The sequence below is a fragment of the Zingiber officinale genome, chromosome 8A (assembly GCF_018446385.1).
Source record: "Zingiber officinale cultivar Zhangliang chromosome 8A, Zo_v1.1, whole genome shotgun sequence".
In the NCBI taxonomy this organism is placed as follows: Eukaryota; Viridiplantae; Streptophyta; class Magnoliopsida; order Zingiberales; family Zingiberaceae; genus Zingiber; species Zingiber officinale.
Window position 1 is genome coordinate 135,794,041 of NC_056000.1, and position 23,238 is coordinate 135,817,278.

Here is a 23,238-nt window from a genome sequence, read left to right on the forward strand (position 1 = left end):
TAATGGATATTGATAACTCAGGTGTAATTGTACCAATAATTTTCCAAATAATTTGATCTTTCAAATATCAAACACTTGATCGAAGACCATACTCAAAAAGTTTGAAGGCATTGCATGAACGTTTGAAGACACTTCAAGTACAAACAAAACAATACTATAGGTGTTCACAGACCAATAACGAGTTGATATCATGGACTGGAAGCTACAAATGGAGCAAAAGGTGTAAATCTATTTTACAATCACTAGAAAAATGTGTATTCTGCCAACACAACTGACTGCCAGCCCTGTGGGCGTGCATATTCACAAAACACAACCATCGAGTACCATTTCTCCAAATAGTTTATGTTTACTTTCCTTTTATCTCTACAACAAATGAACCAATGTGTGAAGAGATGAAAACAGAGCACTTCTGCTAAAGTGCATATTTACTTTGTTACAACATAGCAACCACCATATATCAGAGATATCTGTCGGGCATCACCTTCAAGTCTTATTGGTTTCCCTTAAAGAAGTTAAGACCCCATCTCCGTGTTAATCCCTCCATGATGTGGCTTGTCGAGCTCTTCTGAACAACCAGTGTGGCTCGTGTACCATCTGCATTAGGATCCTGCACTGAGTTGGTTTGGCTAACTTCACTACTGTCAGCACTAAATTCTGGACTGACCGACTTTTTTAAAGATGCTTCAATTTCTTGAGACTCTTGATTTGGTTGAGGATTCATGGTTGAGCAACTGGTGCTTGATGAGATGGATTTTTCAGTGCTGTCATCTGCCCCATTAAGCTCAACTGTGGAGGATTCGGTGTCACATGCTGATTTTGATGTCCCAGTATCAACACTGAAGTGATCATCTTGTTGGTGCCTCATCTCCATGTCCTTGAGTGATTCTATCATTGCCTCCATGATCATCTGTACCAGAAGCAAATAAAAAACAAAGTGATTACTTCGGTGGGGAAATGCTCAACCTGAATACATGGAACATTGCATTGTTGTGCAATGCTTCCCACCACCACCCTCACCAAAAGAAGCAAGGGAGACTTTTGCTCTTTCCCACTTCCCAAATGATTGTTTCTCGTTGGGACAGAGAATGAGGCAAAAGTAACCAAATAAAAAGAAAAGGTATCCAACAGGGAGTAGAAATTAGTTATAGTTGCAAGGTTAATGCACAAAGTAGAAGGAAGAAATTTCTAGAAATTAGTATAATTGAAAGATTAATGCACCAGGTAGAAGGCAGCAATTTCATACACTCGGGTGCCACATTTTGTAGCTTCCAAAATCTGATACACTAAACTAGTGGATCAATATAACTAGAATTTTTTTCTCTTTTTCTAAGAATCCTCAACTTGACCCAGGGAAATTTTAAGAGAAAAAGGCCACATGTAGACAAAGAAACAAGACATTGTTGCATCACTTTTTAGTCACTATTACAGATAAAGAAAACACATGATATTGTCAGGCTGCGTTTTGGCCACTAATACCAACTAAAGATGTAAAATTATGAAAGAATGAGAAAAGAAGAAGCTATCTCAGATATACCCTTTCTTCATCTTCAATGCTGCAAGGCATATCGGAAAAGCTATCAAATGAATACTCGAGATATTCATTTCCTTGTGAAGTTGGGGTAAGCCAACCATATGAGTCACCATTGGGCATGTTATCGTGTGGTAAGGTAGAAGATGGACCAACATTGCTTGTGAGTCCATGTTCCTGCAATATGCCAGATAAAATTTAGTTCACATAGCAAATATGTGCAAATGCAATATATGCTTGCAGGTGAGAAAATGCAATATGTGCAAAGTACGCAACAAGAAAGTTGAGGCGGATGAAATTTACCTAATTCAAACCTTTATTGAGTCTAAATTATTCAAATTCAAAAGTAAGTAGAGTTGACTCAAAACATGTTTTTCCTTTAAAAAAAATATTTGCATTAAAGAGGCTGAGTTGACTTATATTTTTGTGTGAATTAAGTTTAATATGCTACAACGTGTTAAAATTGTGAGATCAGTGAATAAATTGTTCAGCAAGTTTAGGATGAGTATCAAGACACCTATCAAATGTTGAAATTGAATGACTGGCAAATAGATAGAGAAAGTATGAGTGCAGTTTAATGTACCATCGAGTGCAATAGAGAAACAAAATATATAAAACCACATTGGGGTCCATAACATTTTGATGAACAATATCACTGCCATGTTACTCAGATGATTCCTCATATTCAACAAAAGGATCAATCGACATCATCAATTTATGTTTCTCAAGTGGTTAAATCTTGCTCAATGGCAAGGGCACAATTTAGACATCAAGATGTTCTATCACCCCCCATTGTGACAATAAAAGCAATTCTACTGTGATATTATTCATCATGTAATCAGTTCAGTCTAACCCTTGTACTATTGCGATATGGTCACAAATAACCAACCCATTCGGAAGTAAAGTGGGTGAGTAATTCATTTTGTAGAGCAGCAGATTGGGCCAAACCACCCATGGAGGGAGTTTTCCAACATTTTGAAAATAGGCCTCAAGCAGGAGGCGATCCTCCAAAGGCACATCACCTAAGCAATAGTGGCTGCCAGAACAAGGTGAGGTGCCTAAACAGTTAACATTAAAATAAACTGGCATATATCAACAAGTACTCTATTGAATTAAATTTTTTTTTATCATAAATGTGTTGTAAATATAGTGAGAGCAAAACTAGAAGTGTATTATGGCTAATGCCTACGATATGTTGTAGACTTCAACACGTCTACAATAATTTCTTAGTTGTATGAAACTTCAGATATATCACGTACATGAACAAACTGAATCAATCAATCAAACAAGTTTCTAAGCACAAGCACCCAAGTGCTAGTTAATAGTAACCACATAACGACATCAAAACTAACGAAGAAACCACATGATGCAATAAGATAAACATATAATACAATGAAGGAGAGATGTAGTGAGGATGTATGTATAATTAGGATTTTATTCAAGTAAACTAATTATATAAATAAATTATTTTTTAATGAACCTATCTGGATTGGCTATTTGAACCACTTGGGCCGCTTAGGTAGGCCACTTGCACCGTCTAGGAAGAGATGATTTGAAATAGCTGCCAAAGGATGCTTGGCTTCTGGGCTGGCCGTCGTCGTGCTTCCCGATTTACCCTGGTGACCGGTGGAAAACTTCCGTGAGATCCGGCCGGTCACCCTAGGGATAGTTAATCAGGCTAACTGAAATTATCATTTTTCTTTTTTTAAGGTAGACATAGTCCCTTTTATTTCTTCTAAAACCACCTAATCTGTTGTTTAGAACTATAAAGTTTCCTACTCTCTTAAGGATGCATAGCAGATCATGAATTATGCATATGGGGGCAACAGGGACAAGCCTCTACTCTTTAAGGCTCCAAGATGTAAACATTTGGCTCAAAGATACTATGCTCAAAAGTAGAATGGACTGATCACTCTCAAAATTAATACTATCTGGTGGGAAAATGTAACATTCTAAAGCAATACAGAAAACTTCAGCAATTCTTCAAACTAGTTGTGTAGTCACAAACAAGAATTTATTGCTTCCCATTTATTAGGTATAGAGTTAGTCCTCAAAGTATGTAGCAGAAACAGACTATTTCTAAAAAATGATCTGACAATGTTTTTAGTAGCACCAACCAATCGTCTTTTACCACAAAAACTTGTTCAATGTCAGTCAACCAAGTCATATTCTTCCACATATACTATACAATCAAAAAAAGGTAGGACCTACAGATGAAAGAAAGAAAAGATAGGTACATATCTAGGGGTTATCATTCAGTTTTGATCGCCTAACCGGTGGTATGATCTTAACACTGAATTGTGAAAGCATTTAACACACTTTGGCGTGAATTTAAAGATGAATTTAGATAAGTTTATTAAATTTAATATCTTTTTACTTAGTTTATTTCCTTATAAATACAAAACTACAATAGTTAAATAGCCAATTGATTAAATTTTTTCATATACCAACTCGATTTTCGCTAAAGCATATCAAAGTAAATTCATATGGGTTTTAGTCATGTCATCCCTATTCACTTAATTTTTCCACTTTTATTAAGAATAGATTAATTATTAATTGGATTAAAAATGATTTGACTCATTTTTACTAAAATACATGTCAAAATGAATGCTTATAAATTTTTACTTGTATAACTTTTTTAAAAAAATTTTATCTAGTTTATTTTACAACAAAACAACTATATGAATTAGATGATCAATTGAATTAAAATATTGGAGAAATGAGATGCACACAAAAAAAATATTACTCGAATTCATCTACACTCATGCCAATATGTACCGGAGTGTCAACACAACACTATACTCCTCGACATGATTGGCATACATGGCATGAAAGGGAATGCTTACGTTGATAAATATCAAGTTTTAATAATTTACAAAAATAATATATTTCAACCTTACCACTCGACAAGGTACAATATTTCAAACCATGATAGCATATAATGTTATTGTTTTAGTTTATTCTTTATTAATGATTTTTTTCCAATTACAACTGTGTATCCACTTCATAAAGTAGGAATTCTTGCACTTTTCTCATCCTGCCAACTTCCACTTATTAGCATCTGGCATTTATCAACCTTCAACCTCAAAAGGAGATATCTGTTGAGAATCAATGATGTTGACCGGAGAGCTGCAGGGGTGAATACTACCTTGACTAGCAAATTAGATTTTTTTTTTCCTTGTGTGTTCTCTAGATAAAAAAGGTGAATAGTCTAAAAGGGTGAATAGCCTAAACTACTGTTTGTAGATTTATTGCCCATACATATCCTAATCTAAACGAGCCACACATCAAAAAAAAGGGATAGTGGAAAATCACTATAAAATTGTGGCAGCAGAAAAGAATTAGAGGGTGAAGTCAAGTCCCCATTGCAAGCAGTGATTTACTTCTTGAAGTATTTTTAGCTGCAGGAATACAGTTTAGTCATGGAAAAAAAGGTGGAAAAATGGTCTGATCGATTTTCAAGATAGAAAGATATTTACATAATTTGCTGGTTGTCACTCGGAAAATAATCTGGCAATAGTAAGACCTTTGTTGCTTCTATTTATCACATTTGGATGTGAAGAAACAATAGAAAATTCATAAAATAGTGCAATAATGTGGAATTTTGGTGCATAATGGTAGACTTGATGCTGAAGCTAAGTTTGGCAGCAGAGTTGAAGATAAAACCAACAATAATAACTGACCGAGAATTGTTTGGTAACCTGTGTAATTCTGGTTAAAAAATATTAGTTGGATTCTATATGAGCTGTGTGGAGATTCTTGCTGCAATTTTTTCATTTTACAGAGATGTTATGCAGCTGTTTTGTGCTGTCCCAGGATATAGCTGATAGAATACTGGAAAGCTGAAATAATCTAACGTTGGAATCCAAATGACGTCACTCAATATTGAAGAGTTATTGAATAGATTAATAAAAAAGTTTTTTGAATAGTGTAAGCAAGTTGAATACACTCATATATTTTTTCTTTTCAAAATAAAGAAATGCATAGAGTTGGATGTTTGGAATAGTTGTGTAAAATTTCTTTTCTTTTACTTAGTTCTAGTTTTATACTCTGATGGTTGGGACTCTTTTGTATCCAAGTCGGACTGGAATACTTCGAGTTGATACCCGACAACTCATTTTGACCATGGGTAAAAGAAATTTAGAAACAATAGTCTCGAGCACTTACAGAACTAATTACTATTACAAAAATGAGTGGAAAACTATATTTTAAAAAATATAGAACATATACTATTTTTTAACATAATTAATTAATAAAGGAAACATTAATGTTGTTACAATTATTAAATTCTCTAATATCCAATGTCACGTGAAGTCACAAGACCTCACATTCACTATGGCTTCACCACTGAACATAATTGTGAATATCCTTTATGGATGGGTGTGAGCCTATTGTGAATTTATGATTCCTTCCTGTAAATTATTTTTCATAATAGAGTCCAACAACAACAACCACCAAGTCTTATCCCATTTGATGGGGTCGACAATATAGATCCTTTTACGTCATTGAGTTCTATCTCCTATTATATCATCGTCTATACTTAAATAAATTTTATCTTGTTTTATTGTTGATAACCATGTCCTTTTTGGTCTTTCTTTTCCTCATTTGATATGTGTGTTTGTCATAGTTTCGCATAACCTAACTAGAGCATTTATTGGTCGTCTAAGTACATGCTCATACCATCTTAAACGTATCTCTCGAAGTTTTCCCTCAATAGATACAACCCCGACTTTCTCTCTAATATTCTCATTTCTTATTTTGTTCATCCTCGTATGTCCACACATCCACCTTAACATTCTCATATCTGCAAGTCGCATCTTCTGCACATGTACTCGAGTCATAGCCAAACATTCAGCTCCATATAACATAGCATGTCTAACTGCGATTTTATAAAACTTCCTTTTAAGTTTTAAAAGTATTTTACGATCACATAAAACACCCGACGCTCTCCTCCATTTCAACCATCCTGCTTGTATTCTAGATAAGACATCTCTCCCAATCCCTCCATCGTTTTACAAAATTGATCCTAAATATTTAAACCTCTCGGTTTCTAGCAACTCATCATCTCCTATCTTAATAATTGTCTTATTACGTCTAATATTGTTAAACTTAAATTCCATATATTCTATCTTTATTCTACTAAGCCTAAAACTTTTCCCTTCTAGCGTTTCCCACCAAGATTCTAGTTTAACATTTACTCCTTCACGTGTTTCATTTACCAAAACAATATCATGTACAAACAACATGCACTACGGTGCAATGAGTCAATCCATAATTAGTAAAAAGATAAAGACTTACAAATGATCCTTAATGTAACCCTATCTTTATTAGAAATTCTTCAGTTACTCTGCCTGAAGTCTTTACTCTGGTCGTTACATCCTATACATATCCTTAATTAGTTCAATATATGTTACGCTAACAACTTTCTTTTCTAGATTTCTCCATATAATTTCTCTTGGGACGTCATCATGCACTTTTTCTAAGTCAATAATACCATGTGTAGATCTTGTTTTTGCTCTGATATTTTTCAATTAGTTACCTAATAAGATGTATAGCTTCTATTGTCGGCCTTCCAAGCATGCACCCAAATTAATTTTCAATCACCGTGGTCTCCTTGCTTAATCTTTTTTCTATTACTTTTTCCTAAAGTTTCATGTATGTTTGCACAATTTTATACGTCTCCCTTATTCTTATATAAGGGAACTAGAGTACTTACCCTCCATTAATTAGATATTTTTTTCGTTTTCAATATCATGTTAAATAATTTTATAAGTCATTCAATACATGTTTCCCTAGGCACTTTCATACCTTTATCAGAATATCATCTGGTCCAACGGCTTTTCCATTGTGCATCCCATTAAAAGCTTGTTCTACTTTTGAAGTTTGAATTTTACAGTAAAAATTTAAATTTCTATACGCATTTGACCTACTTAAATTACCTAATTTAAATTTGTCACCTATATTTTTATTAAAAAGTTGATGAAAATATCTCTTCCGCCACTCTTTTATTTCTCCATCGTTTACTAGTACCCTATTACATTCATTTTTAATATCTTTTATTTAGATAAGATCTCTTATCTTCCTTTTCACTCACTTTAGCTATTCGATAAATATCTTTTTCTCATTCTTTTGTATCCAATTTTTGATACAATCGTTCAAAAGTTTTATTCTTTGCTTCATTCACTATTTTCTTAAGCTCTTTCTTGGCTAGTGTATATTTTTTTACGTTTCCTCGTTCTTACAAATATATAATTCCTTATAAGTTGTTCGTTTTTCCTTCACTTTCTCTTGTACTTTCTCATTCCACCACCAAGATTTTTTACTTAGTAGTGCATATCCTTTTGACTCACTGAGTATGCTCATAGCTACTATTTTCAACTTTGATACTATTTTATCACATATCGTATTAGAGTCACCGTATATTTCACCTAATATTTGTATTTCTACCTTTTCCTTAAATATATTTTGCTTCCCATCTTTTAACTTCTACCACTTAATTCTAGAAGACGTATATATTTTCTTTCTATTAATATTATGCTTGAGGAGTAAATCCAACACTACTAACCTATGCTGGGTAGTTAAGCTTTCTCTAGGAATGACTTTGCAATCTTTATAAATCTTCCTATCCTTCTTCCTAACAATTTGTGATTTATTATTCTCACTTTTAAACGTAACTAAGTGTTCTCTTTTCTTAAAAAAAATATATTAGCTAATATAAGCTCATATGTTATCGTAAAATCTAATATAGTTTTCCCTTCTTCATTTCTCGTTTCAAACCCATAACCTCATGTACCCTCTCATACTCCTCATTTTTCACTTTGACATACCCCTTTAGATTGCCTCCTATTAAAATCATTTCATTTGAAAGAATATTTTGTAATACTTTATCTAAGTCATCCCAAAACCTTGATTTGATAGTTTCATCTAATCCTACTTGCGGTGTATATACGCTAATTATGTTCATAGTTTATTTCACCACTAGTATCTTAAGGGCTATAATTCTATCCCCTTTTCTAACTACTCCTAGAATTTCATCCTTTAACGAACTATTTATAACAATACCCACTATATTTCTTGCTTTACTCTTTCCTGTGTATCATAACTTAAAACCCGAGTTCTCTATCATCTTTGTCTTCTCGTCTATCCATTTTGTCTCTTGTACACATAATATTAATTCTTCTCCTAATCATCGTATCTACTACCTCCATTGATTTACTAGTGAGGGTACCCATGTTTCATGTTCTAAATCTTATACTGTTAGTTTTTCTATCATATTTGTTCTTATCCAACCTATGATGTGAGAACTCTTGTCTATTTAACACTACACCCAAATTCTCATGGAGATGTAGCGGTTCTTGCCGAATATGCACTACACCCGAGTTCTAAAGATGTAGCGGTCCTTGCCGAGACGTTACAGTCGTACCACATAACGCGTTCCTTCCAGGGAGTAACCTAGCATTAGCACAATAATTTAATGGATTCATTCATTCAATATTTGTTTTAACGCTAACTGACAACCTAACGCAACCCTCCTCCTTTATCCGGGCTTGAGACCGACCATGACTGGTTCGCAAATGAATAATATCATATGCAAAAAAGAAACATATCTTGAAGTTAAAAGTCCTGTGCCAACATAGCTATAATTCACCATTGATTTCAAAATAAACAACTAATTGATGCAATAAAAAGAACAAAAGTTAAACTTTTTAAACGGATCCATAAAATATGATATTTAGATTGAAAATAAGAATATTTTATCATTTATAATTTTAATTTCTAACAAATCGAGTTAAATTTAAAATATATTAGGAGATCAGATTTATAAAACAAAAAAAGGAAAACAAAAAAAAAAGAAAGAGAACCCTAAAATAGTTTTGAACATTCACCCCAATAATAAAGCTACTATTTGCACAACCTCTTCAGGGACATAACTCATGAGATAATTGGTTGCGACACATGCAAAGAATGAAATTTAATATCATCAAAACGTTAAAAAAAATTCTTTAAGTAATAGCTAGTCTTAATCTAGAGAGTTACTAAATTAACATTGTATAATGTAACACAGTCCATGATAGATCAGTTCAGTGCACAGAATAGAATGGTTGTAGTAACAAGAAATTAGATGATACCTGGTCTTCATTGTCATTCTGTTGAGAGGAAATATCACGGGGTACCTGCAAGATTATCCAGGGTAGGTTTACAAGCTTAACTACACATATTCAAGTAGTTGCTTTTTCTATAACATTACACGTTCTTAGTTGCAGCCACAACAAAGAAATGCAAAATACACTATAAAAGCACAAGAGAACCTAACAAAGTTATAGCACTAAAGATCTCTACTTTCTAAATAAAATCAATGGAACGGTATTTAGTATCTCATATACATAGAAAAAGAAACTAAATTTACTGTTCATTGCAACACAGATGGTTTTTCAGTTGTATTTGCATAGACCATCAACGAAAGCTATCCATTATCACCAAGCATCCTAAACACGGTTTGCTTCTAGATTCTACTTTATCTGCATGCATTTAATAGAGAAAGCAAAACCGCATTAAATAGTCTGCATGGAATTTAGAATTGGAAATATTTAGAGTGTGTTGCATATTCAGGATCCTAGGTCTCATGATGAAAGTAAATCATGTATCTCAGAGATTAGTATAAGAAAACACTCATTAATATCTATCAGAAAAGTACCATGTGCTTCCAAATTCTTCTTTCCCTGCATTTAACATGTATTTACTTAAGAAAACAACACAGGTCAAGGAATTTTATTTACAGAAACTCCAAACAAATTAAAAATCTAAAAGATCTACATATTGTGAAGAGAGCAACACTCGAGGAGAAATTAGTCAGCTTAATTGCACGGAAAAGAGAAGTCAAATTTCAGGTCATCCATAACACTGGATTTGTGTCCACATAGGCTATTGAAAAATAAACCACTAGTATAGCAAGATATTGAATATTTATCTCTTTAAACTTCTATTTTTCTCTGCATATTTATGTATTTTATCTGATAAAGTAAAATTGCAGCTCAAGAAATTCAGTGTTACGGACAGAATAAATTAGAAGTATGCACTCAAGGAAAGAATATGGCACAAAGCTTCATAAAGAACTTCAAAGTAACATCTCCAAGACTAACTGACCTCCGTCCGACTCATAGGTCTTCTGGAACGCAATTGAGCAATAGCATCTTCTGTACTGCTAGGTGCAAGTTCTAGTTCATCAAAAACAAAATTATTGAATGAACATTAAAACATCAATCAACGAACCCAATAAAGTCATCTATATGTTTCAGGAAGAAATTCAAATTCAAATGGTTCATCAGAGTGATGAAGCTTACCTTGAGCTGGTTCAGCTGCATTTTGATTCTGATGTTCATGAATTCTATCCAAATTAGCCTATAGATGGGTTCATTGATATAACAAACAAATACAAGCAATTTATCGATCCACAAATAATCAGACTATACTTACTGGACCAACAAAATCATGCATTCTGTGAAAGTAACGCTCATCAGAGATGGAACTTGGAGGGGCTAGAACATTGTGGAAGAAAATAGTTATAGAATCAAAGTAAAATTGAGGACGTGGTGAATTGTGATCTCCATCAAATTTGATGATATTTTTGTCTCCCTGCAATTTTCAAATTAGATGAATCCATGTAATATTTTAACCAGTTTGATCATTCCCAAAATAATAATAGAATAGTAAGATACAGCTCTTCAAAATTGAGTTTCATCTAGTTGTGTATCTTCATCACACAAGCAATCAAAAAGTGTTTGATGGCCACATATCACTATAGAACTCACACAAGATGAAAAAAAAATTGTGCACCCAACTATCCTAGAGCATGGAAAATAATTTTGGAGATAAACCTATCATCCAAGAAAGTATGCTGGGACAATCTCTCACATCAGACATGATCTACACTTGAAATAGATCGAGATATCTCAATATAAAAAACTCATTCATTCTAACCCGATAAACAGAAAAAGAACCATAAATATAATTCGGTGTTGAAGTCACTTAGAAGATCAAGATATCTCAATATAAAAAACTGATTCGTTCTAACCCTAAAACGAAAAATTAAAGTAAATATAATTCAGTGTTGAAGTAACTTAGAAGAAAAAGCTCATGTTTTGTTCACATGAATAGCTGTTCCAGATGAATTTTGTCAGAAAATTAATCTTGCATTTGGTGGTAAAAGGAGCATGGAACAATGATTCTCATAATTGCTATTTCATGAACCAAATGAAGGAATGTTAATTCCTACTCCATTCTTACTCTATTCCATTTCATAAGAATAACTATTCTTTTTCTTGTCACTCTAGTCCCTGATCTAAATTTATCCAAAGAGTTTGATTTTTCATGGTTCCTGCAAAAATGTTCACTATTAAAAAAATAAATAAATAAAATAAAAAAATATCTTGGAGATGTTCAAAAATCAAACAAGTTAATTCAATGATATCGAGAAGAAAAACTTGGATTGAGAAATTTTGCCAGTGAATTCTCCACCATAACAGATAATGAAAAAGAAAAAAGAAAACATAATAAAATAGATAAAAAAAAGAAAACCATTACATTGTAGGCATCAAAAATGTGATCTGAATGGTGAGGATGTATAAAATCATCATCAATGGCATGTCCAAGCAAGACTGGGACAAAACACCGTCTTGCCACCTATAAGATGAGAGAATTTTCAGAGATAGCACACAATGATAACACGAAGTCATGTATTACCAGAAACACTTGGAGATCTATAAGTTGTATATATGCAAATGATAATTAGGATCTGTGCTGCCAACCAAATTCAACTCAATGATGATATGATACCATGCAGCGTAGCACCTTGTGATGGCTTGTCATGAGTATGGTAACATCACTGTTTTAGAAAGAATTTCATTCAACTATATATCCACAAGTATACAAAGTGTGACGTACTGTTGTAATTTTCAATTAGCTAAACCTGTGTTGCTTTATTAATTAGGTTAATGCTTTAATATAGTCCAAAATGATGAGGATTGTCTTCATATGTTGTTAAATTTGATATGTAGAATCCAGATCACACACCTCATTTTTTAGAAACTTTCCCTTGATAATCTACAAGCCACCTTAACTATAACCTGTCGTTATCAAACCTTCTTAAACTATCCAAGGGAACACCTCCTTAGTCCCAATGCCCACCACCTGCTAGTCTTCCCCCTCAAGCTCTGAACCTCTTGCACAACTGATTATGACTCAATCCAACTATCAATTGTCTTGCTAGCCTATCTCAGTTTTGTCATCTTTCAACAACCTTATTGGCTTGTCCTTCCATCACTAAACAAGTTGGAATGCCTACTCACCTTTGGTATCAACTCAACATTGACTCTCTAATCCCGTCTACAACCTCGTCTTCATTGCTTAAAATACTTGAAACTCTTCAAACTTTCTCATGTTGCACTAAAATGGTGCCTCCAAGGAACCTAATTCCTAGCAACAACACCCTTGCTGACACGACTTAACCTATAGATCTTAAAATAGAGAAGTTCTGAGAGTAGGAGCACATGCACCACACAATTGTTTTTCACCAACGTCAGGATGATCCATCTAACCTTTGGCAAAGAAGTTTTCTTCCAAGCTCTTTGACCCTTGTACTCCCCAATTCAAGGAGTATTTCTGCTCTGGTGGATATGGGTGACAGTAAGTGGAGATATAGTGGTAACAATTGATGGGAATGAGCCAACTTTGACAATGCCAATTGAGATTAATACTATTGTGAAATAATCATTAAGAATAAATCCCAATTAAATAGATGTCCTAATCAACCACCTCAAAGCATACTCCCAAAGTAGGTATTAGTGCACCTAAAATGTGTGTCAACCACTATGAAGTTCTGGAATGACAACTTTTTCATGGTCTTGACTATGAGGTCTCCCTATACCACATTGGATGTGAGACTACTCCCTGTTCACAGTGGGAGTGACAGGATTAGTACCTCCCAACAACATATTATACAAATTTGATTGGAAAGCCTTTTGGATCAAGCTTACTTGCCACTGAACCAAGCAATTGTTGATCACAAAGTGGCAACTTTAATCTCCCATGATATACATACATCAAACATCTGGTGTGCAAATGAGAATAAGTTCCTCGAACACCACAATGTGACAAGCACAAAAACATGATATGAGATCATAAGTAGAGGGAATCAACCTGTACAAGTAGATGCAAACACCATATTCAAAATTCTTTCAACCTCCCAAGATTCCCTCTGAAGTTGAAACCATGAGAAGAACTACAAGAATAAATCTAATACAACAAACTTAGATCACCAATAGTACTCACCCAAGACAAGAGCACTCTTCTTCACACTCTAAACCCAAAGGCTTCACTTGGTACTCTCTACAGGGCCTTTTCTCTACTGTTATAGATAGATCCTAAACAAAATGGAGCATTAATAAGGTTTTATAAGTGATTCTGGGCTTGATTAATTAAGAAAATCTGATTGTATATTTAAAAATTTCTACAAATTTACTAAATTGAAAAGCAGATTGCAATTAAGTCGGTAAGCTATGTGCAGCATAACAAGGCCCATCTCATCAAATTTCCATTTCAACAAGTCCACAACTCCATCTGGAACTCTTGATGCTCCAAAGCAGTCCTGTCCTCTCATCTTGTCGAACACTACACAAGCAGAAGTGTTACAGTCCATGCACCAGATTCCACCTTGATCAGGCTATTTGCAGCTGATATAACCAAACCCGAATCCTCGAGCATGGAGTGAGATCCTTTAGATCCCACTGCCCTCAAATAACTTGAATATCTACATGTTTCCTATCTAATATATTGAGACACCCTTTACACTTGTATTTTGCTAAGTTCCATGTATTTCTCTAATAGTCCTTTGCCAAACATTCTTTTCACGTGGATTTGACTCTCACAAGCCACCCTAGAACTATATTAACTTCCCTGTACTGGAACATTTTCTATCTTACTGAAATCAGATTCTTTCACATTTTTAGGATATACGCCCCTTGCCAAAAGATTTGTTGTAAACCTCCAAGAAAACTGAGTTTGATAAATTTGATAACATAGACATTTACCAATGGTTTTTCCAGACTCAAGATCTTGTTTGTACTTGCATTGAACACAAAACATTTTTTATTGTAAATATGCATTACAAAAATGAAATCCAAATACATAAGGTGTATTCCCTTCCTCTCAAATGGCAAGCATAACATCTAAAGCCTCAACTATCTGCAAATTTCCTTAAGCATCTGCCTTTTACTCATTCTATCTCTTTCTAGGTGACTAAATTTGAAGTATTAAGATCTACTAGTGACATGGGTTTGAATAAAAATTTATGTAGCTAAGATCCTCACCTCAGTGAAATTTTCTCTTTCCCTCTTTTTCAGTCTTTTCTACTAATTAGGAGTGTCACTATAAATATATGAACCAAATTAAAAAAAAAAACAGTTATGTGATCAAAGTTTATACCAAGTCACCATCTAATATTTCCTCATCAACTGAAGCCAGCCCATTGATAATGGCATGAAAGCTGCATAAAGTTTCCTATCCTTCGTCTATATCATATATAAGTTACACCAACTCCTCTTAAGATTGATTATGTCAATAACTCCATATCTATGTATTGCAGTCTCGTAGCTAGCACATTATTGAAATGCTAAGAACCTAATTATATGGAATGTAGTTGTCTTCAATACCCAAATGCCCCCATTCTTATATGATGGCTTGCCTTTAATTTACCTTGGAAGTTTCCACGGCCACACTGTATCAGGAATGTTATCCTCAATTTCTAAAAGGCAAACTAATTCATCATATGGCACTTGATAACCTTCAAACATATCAAGGCTTTGGATGAGATGAGATTTACTCCTTCAATTTCCTTCCATTTGATCAAGGTTTCCTCTTTTTTATGTATGTTCATTTGCATTTTAGCTTTTTTATAAACTAAATGAAAAATACAAAAAAATATATATATCATCCTTGATATTAAGAAGTAAATATTCTTGAATGTAAATATATAAGTAATTGCCAAACATATAAGATTAAATTAAAATTAACTAATTAAAACATACTACTAAATTATAATTATAAAAATAAATTTCAAAATAATTCAAATTAAGCTACAGTCAATTTAAAGTATCCTAAGATTAATTTCCAATTGACTGATTTTATGAGTATTAATAAATTATAATTATAAAATAAAAAACATATTTTTTAGGTAATTAATATTGAACTAGTAACGCATATCTTTAAAATTAATAATATAAAATTCAGATTGCATGCCTGATACTATTATTATATATAAATCAATAACTAGTAAATTAATTTTTGCAGCTACAAAGTTTAATTAATTTCAAGAAAAGGAATAGGAAATACATCTCTAGAGATAAAAAGATATGATGTGTAAATGAGTAGTTACTTTACAGTTTAAATGCCACACTTAGACCATGCTTGGTATAATATTAATTGCAATATGTTTGCACTAAGTTAATTGATTACAACTTAATACTATCAAAGAGAATGTGAGATGAATTCGAGGGATTCAAATATCATTTTTCCACCCAAGTAAAGCTTCATTTACACATCAGTTTTGAACTTTTTTTTTTTACAATTGATATCATTCCAAGCCCAAAAGAAAGGACCAAAAATTCTATTTTCATTCTCTTTCACTTCATTTAGAATCGACACATATCACATGCATGACACTCATGAACTATTTTCTATAGCTAACTTGGAACTCTCAAATGGGTAATCAAAGATTTGAACAAAAATTCTATTTTCAACCCAGCATGAGTTATTCGGAACCCCATTATGGGTAATCATTAAAAAAACAAAGAAGAAAATAAGTTTAGTCTTGGCTAGTAGATAACTAAGCAAATTATAATATGCCGTACAATTTAAGATTTATATCATAAAGGAAGTTGAAAATAGCCACTCAAGATGTCAATTTCTAGATAACATAATTTCTTCATTTATTTCATAAAACAAATTTCTCAACCCTGAGAAACTTACAGGAATTGTATCTAGATCCAAGATATCAAAGTTTGCTTTCTTCTTGATAACCTTGCGCATATGCTGAATTGCCAGTTTTACCTATAAGGACGCATTGCACAAGTAAATGAATAGTAATGCAAATATAACCATTAAGAACATCAACATAGTTAATAAACATTTAACAAGTTACTGCATTAAAAATTTCACTTCCATCCTCCCAAGATATTTTCTTATATAAATGAAAAATATGCAATTATAAACAATAAATCCTGCTGAAGAAAGTAACATTCATGTAAAGCAAAACATTAACACTAATACATTCATAAGTTACGCTTCCATCCTTTCCATAAAAGGAATATGGATCTATATAAAAAAAGTAAGCTGCACGGTACCATATAAAGGTCCAACAAAGTGTTAAGTTTGTATACACAAGGTTTTAGTTTTTCCTTCCATTTGTTCATTAAGGTATATGATATTCCCTTAAGTTAATCAACTTTCTACCAGAGCCAAAAGGAAAAATAATAGTAATTGATCATCATAATCAATCATCGGGTCAGCTATGTTTTATAACAACGATATAGAGTCGGACAAAATTTCTTACCGCAGCTAGGACTTTCAAATCCTATTCCAAATTGTTAAAAATTAAAACTGACGAAGTCATATTCTCAATAGTTTGTTATCGTTCTAAGAAAAAAAGTTTGAGAATTTTTAAACATTGTTCGACTCGTTATATTTATGAATAATGAATTTTATTATAAAGGGTGAAAATTTAGACAGATTTTAATTAGTAACTTTCTCTTTGATTTTTTTTTTTTTAGTGAGAATTTTCTTATGGGTGAGTTTCTACTTTTCTTTGAGGGTTCCAGTTTGATGTTGTGTTGATTGGTATCAAAGTCAAAACCTGGTGGTTCAACCTAGATACAAGTTACTCTTCCCATTCTCTATCATCCTCAAGCTTCAGTGCAACCGTAATTCTTATTTTTTGACAAGTAAAATTATATAGAATGTATCAAAATATACAAAATGGTCCTTTAGAAGTTACTCATGTTTGATCTGATAAGAGTAGACACCTAAAGTCTTGTATACATGGAGTTGTACATTTGTGTATAACCTCTCAACATTTAACTATCCCTTGCTAAAGAAACTACTATTTTGGGCCCTCCATACATAATGAATCATAGATGACAAGGCAAGATAATGTGCCTTTGTCAAAGTCCTACTCTGGTTGTTTACATTTTTGTTTTCATAACCTTGTATTGTGATTTCCATCTCTTCTCATCATCACACATGATTTCTCCACCGCATCCTTCGCACATCTGCTATCATCTCTACCTTTCAACATTTTGTTTCATCACCATCATTAATTCTCTATTCACATCCATTCTTGAATCTTAATTCTACATTGCTTTCAGTTTCCTTCTTTTTGTCCAGTTTTGCTCTATTTTTAAAGACAAACTAAAATACTTCTTGTATTCCTTTTACCAGTTTTCATATAAGAATTCCTTTCTCTAGTCTTCATTATTGGCAATATATCTTTGTTGTTTGGCCTTCATTAACAATTTTCTATGTTTCCTTTTACTAGCCTTCATAGCTACATTCGTTTTTGTGGTCTTCATCATTGGCAATCTATCTTTATTGTTCAGCCTTCATTTTACTAACCTTCATATATTTTTCCCTATTGTTCGACTTTCATTGCCAATTTTTCTCTATAGGTCACAATATTTCAATAAGTTTTAACTTGTAAAAATGTCAAAAGTTGTAGAAATAATAGCTACAGCACAATTAAAAGAGGTTGAGAGGTTGACAATGGCGGACCGACTGGGGAGGGCCAGCCTGGCTGCTGTCCACTGGACATCACCGACCGCGAGAAATTTTCTGCACAAGAGGATGAGGAGGCTTTAGCCTCCCACACCTGGACAGGGAGGCTTCACCACCATTTCTCCAACCGGTAACCGAGTCTCTAACTCTAAGGCTCCAAGCTCCAACACCATTTCTCCATTTAGAACTTAGATTTGTTGTGTTTTAAATTTTTTTATTATTTGATTTTTTTTGGAAATGTACAAAATACCATATTACCATTGTAGTTTAGTTTTCTATTAAATTGGTAGTTTTCCATTATTATTTGATTTTTTTTTTTTTGTAAAATGTACATAATTACATTTGTAGTTTAGTTTTCCATGAGTATTCTATTAGATTGGTAGTGGTACTGTGGTAGTTTATTAAAGTTTTAGTTCAACATATATTTTTTCATTACATTTGTAGTTGTCCATTACATAATTTATTTTTAGTTATTTATTTGTGTAGGATATGGAGAGATTTTTTTAAATAAACTCGTAGTTCCGGCTCTGGCTCCTCTAATGAGCCGAATGTCATTGAACAAGTGGAAAATCAATCCCGTGTAGAATTAAATTTGGATGATATTGTTAGTGATTCGGGATTACGAAAACCAATTGAAGAATTTGATATTACTATTCGAGATCAAGCTCGAAGAGAGTATACGCTCCGAAGGCCTTGTCAACCAAATGGTCATGTGTATCCGAAAATAACTTTTGGTAATCAAGAAAGAATTTTTCAAGGAACTTGGTATAAAAAAATATTCGTGGCTAGAGTATAGCATATCAAAAGATGCTGCGTTTTGTTTTTGGTGTTATCTTTTCAAACCGTTAAATAAAGAAATGTAGATAATGCCTTTATAAAAGATGGATACAACAATTAGAAAAAGACATTAGAAAGATTCAATCATCATATAGGGACTGTGAATAGTTGTCACAATGAAGCTAGAATACAATTTGCGGCTTTTTAAGATCAAAGGCATAGTGGGGAATATTTTACGAGTACATAGTCGCGATATGGAAATTGATTATCGCACTCGTTTAACAGCAATGTTGGATGTGACACGCTTTCTATTGAAACAAGGGTTGCCTTTTCGAGGACATGAGTCAACTAGTTCTTCAAATAGAGGTAATTTTCTTGAGTTGCTTGAATGATATAGTCAACTAAATGAAGAGGTTTCCAAAGTTAAATAACAAAATGCTCCTGCAAACAATCAATTGACTCCTCCAAAAATTGATTTAACGCGTGCTTGTGCTTCAGAGATCACACTTGCTATAATCATGATGTCAGGAGATAAATTCTTTTCTTTGATGGTTGATGAGGCTCGGGGCAGTTCAGTGAATGAGCATATGGGAGTTGTCTTGAAGTATGTGAATAAAGAAGGATGTGTGATTGAACGATTTCTTACAGTTGTGCATGTGCCTGACACTAGTTCTCATTCTTCGAAAATGGCTATTGATGCTTTATTTGTGCAACATAGTTTATCATTATCTAGATTGAGAGGCCAAGGATATAATGGAACTTCAAATATGATGGTGAGTTCAATGGATTGAAATCTTTGAAACTACAAGAAAATCCATTTGCAATGTATGTTCACTGTTTCTCTCACCAGCTCCAATTAGTTCTTGTTGTTGTTGCCCATAACAATTTTACTGTGAGTGAATTTTTTTGGGTATATCACCATGATTGTGAATATATCTAGAGCATCTTGTAAGAGGAGAGATCAACTTAGAAAGATTCAACATGATAAGATAATTGCTGAATTAGAAAGTGGAGAAATTACTAGTGGAAAAGAAAAAAATCAAAAAACTAGTTTAGCAAGACCAGGAGATACTCGTTGGGGATCACACTACTTAACATTACTTCGTTTATGCTCAATGTGGTCTTCAGTGATAGAAGTGTTAGGAAATGTACATGATGACACCTCTTATTCTGTGAATAAAGGTGTTGCCACAGTTTAATTGAGAAGATGGAGAGTTATCAATTTGTTTTTGTGTTACATTTGATGAAGTATATATTAGGAATTACAAATGAGTTATCACTTTCCCTCCAACAAGGGGATCAAAATATTGTTCAAGGCATGTCCTTGGTTAGAAGTGTGAAATGTCGACTACAAGACTTCAGGGAAAATAGATGGCAGATAATTTTGGAACAAGTTAACACATTTTGTGAATTGAATATGATTCCAATAGTTGATATGGAGGGCAACATGCTAACTCGTGGTCATGGCAGGCGTAGAGGGCAACTCATCACCAATTTTCATCATTATCGTGTGGAGATTTTTTTGTCAGGTATTATTTCTAAAAATCTATTTTTTTTGTTAAAGAGATTTCATTGATTATTAATGTTATCATGGTTGCAAATTTGAATGCAAAGTTGTTGATTTAATTATACAAGAGATGAATAATCGTTTTTCAAAAGTTAGCACGGAATTGCTTGGTTGCATATCATGTCTTCATCCAAGAAATTCTTTCTCTCAATTTGATGTTCACAAACTCATCCATCTTGTTGAATTTTATCCCGAGGACTTCTGATAATTTAATTTTGGAACAACTTATGAGTTACTTTTATAATCTGCGATGATCCTTACTTTTCTTCAATTGATGACTTGGGAATTCTTGCTCAAAGATTGGTTGAGACTGAAAAACATTTGGTGTTCCCATTGGTTTATCGTATGGTAGAGTTGGTATTAGTTTTACTAGTTGCAACTGCTTCGGTTGAACGAGTTTTTTCTGCAATGAAGACTGTGAAGACTGATTTACGCAATAGAATGGGAGATGAATGGATGAATAACAGTCTAGTTGTATACATTGAAAAGGATATTTTTTCAACAATTGAAAATGAGCAAATATTACAACATTTTCAACAAATGCAGTCTCGTAGAATCAAATTGTCTCCTCTTGTACCGACTCGTCGGTCGTCGCAGACATCTGTGCCAACCGGGAAATAAAGCTCACTTATGGAAGAAAAGTAGACTAATCTTTCCTAAACTTCTAGTTTTGGAAGTTAGATCAAATGTTCTCAATGTTAATTTATCAAGTTACGGAGATTCGGTCGAGTATTAAGTGGGACAAGGGAAAGGCTCTTGAGTTCTAGTCTCTTCGACTCTTGGTAAACTCTAACAATATCATTTTAATCACATATTATAAGTATTAGTATTGCAGTCTGTTATATGGTTTAAATGAGAATCCTAAGTGTTCAATAAGATCAATTGGTTGTGATTAACTTAATAGGCTAATAGCTTTTGCATGGAGAGTGTTTTATGTTATTAGTCATCAAGTGGGTTGCAAAATGAGATGTACAACTATTTCTTCTTGCTTCTGTATTGACAGAAACATTTGCTATTAAAGTGTTCTTTGTTCATCGTTGATTCCTTAAAATTCTGAACCTCTTTTTTTTTTGCTCTGTTCTACACTATCTGTCATGAGAATTTCGTGCATATTATGATTTATGTGAGTGACGTTCATGTTTATTTGGCTGCAGTTTCTGCAGCAACGTATATTATGCAAGAGTTTGAGCCTTGGAGGGATCAGCACACTGGAAATTAATAGACTAAAGCTTAACTTCTTTGTCCGTTAGATTTCAGACTTCATGTGTATAGTTTCTACAGCATCATATATTATGCAAGAGTTGATGTAAAACTTTAATTATTAAATATTTTTATTTAGTCGCAAAAAAAAATATCTGTGCAATTCAGCCCCCCTAAATTTTTTTTTTTCTGGTTCCACCCCTAGAGGTTGAGATCTCTTATTGGTCACGTACCAACAAGGTTCAAAATCTTCAGGCACCGAACTTTCGGTCTTTGACGGGACTAATAGTGTTTTGATATCATACCAATGTTTCGATGCATAGTACTGGCGACAAATTAGAGGTTGAAGGAGGAAGAAGATAAAGTAGATGAAGGAGACATTATCTGTGTTGAATGGTATCGAGTTTCAATAATTTACCATAATGATACGTTTCAACCATTCAACCGGCACGGTACGAATTTTCAAAACATGCTTTCAATGAACAAGTGTCTTCCTTCACACTTTATCTTCAAGGTTTATATTAAAAAATAAGGACAAGGATTTTTTAATATATCATTACTTCAAATGAATAAGTTCAAATCAACGTCCATGTCCAATTGTGTTCGAAGCTACCACTAAAACCCATGTCTAAACCTGTGCAAGAAACCTAACTCTTGAGAATGTAAGGCACATGACTATCCTGAACAATGCAAGTCAAAAATCCAACCCTAATCTTGAGAATGATGAGAATGCTTTTGATATCAAGAATGTATTTTTGCATGGAAAACTAGAGGAAGAAATTTCTACGGAGATTGGATTGCACTAAAAAAAAAGGGCAGTCCGGTGCACGAAGCTCCTGCCATACGGGGTCCCGGGGAAGGATCCATTGCAGGTAGTCTTATCCTGCTTTTTGTAAAAGGTTGTTTCTAGGATTCGAACCCATGACCTTGTGATCACATGGCAACAACTTTACCGTTGCGCCAAAGCTTCCCTTCGGAGATTGGATTGCACTAAGATATAAAAATAATTTGGATGCTCATACTTAATATAAATTGAAGAAAGCCTTATAGAGAATTAAACAATCACCACAGGCATAGTTTAGCAAATTGTGTGCCTTATGATTGTTATGGGGAATAACCAAAGTTCAGGGGATCATACATTTCTTCTTCATGAGTTACAACACTCTTTCAGGGGGAGTCACAATACTCATAATAGTCACAAAAACTGATAATAAGAAGAGACAACTTCTAGGTTAGTGTTTGGCAAAAGAATTTGAAATTAAAGTATTAGCAAAGTTGAAATCCTTTCTTGAGATTAAGGTGGCTTATGCTAAGCAAGTAATTTTTTTCTCCCAATAGAAATATG

General features: G+C 33.4%; 1 protein-coding gene across 1 annotated transcript in view; it reads right to left on the reverse strand.

Moving 5' to 3' along the window:
* Positions 1-209: 209 nt before the first annotated feature.
* Positions 210-23,238, reverse strand: part of LOC122010369 — a 60,120-nt gene continuing 37,091 nt past the window's right edge. Inside the window, exons 7-14 of the mRNA XM_042566877.1 lie at positions 16,550-16,630; positions 12,110-12,208; positions 11,003-11,161; positions 10,870-10,927; positions 10,673-10,743; positions 9,658-9,702; positions 1,535-1,705; positions 210-907 (exon numbers count right to left, since the gene is read on the reverse strand). Coding sequence (XP_042422811.1) covers positions 491-907; positions 1,535-1,705; positions 9,658-9,702; positions 10,673-10,743; positions 10,870-10,927; positions 11,003-11,161; positions 12,110-12,208; positions 16,550-16,630 — 1,101 coding nt within the window. The 3' untranslated portion in view covers positions 210-490. The remainder of the gene's footprint in view (positions 908-1,534; positions 1,706-9,657; positions 9,703-10,672; positions 10,744-10,869; positions 10,928-11,002; positions 11,162-12,109; positions 12,209-16,549; positions 16,631-23,238) is intronic.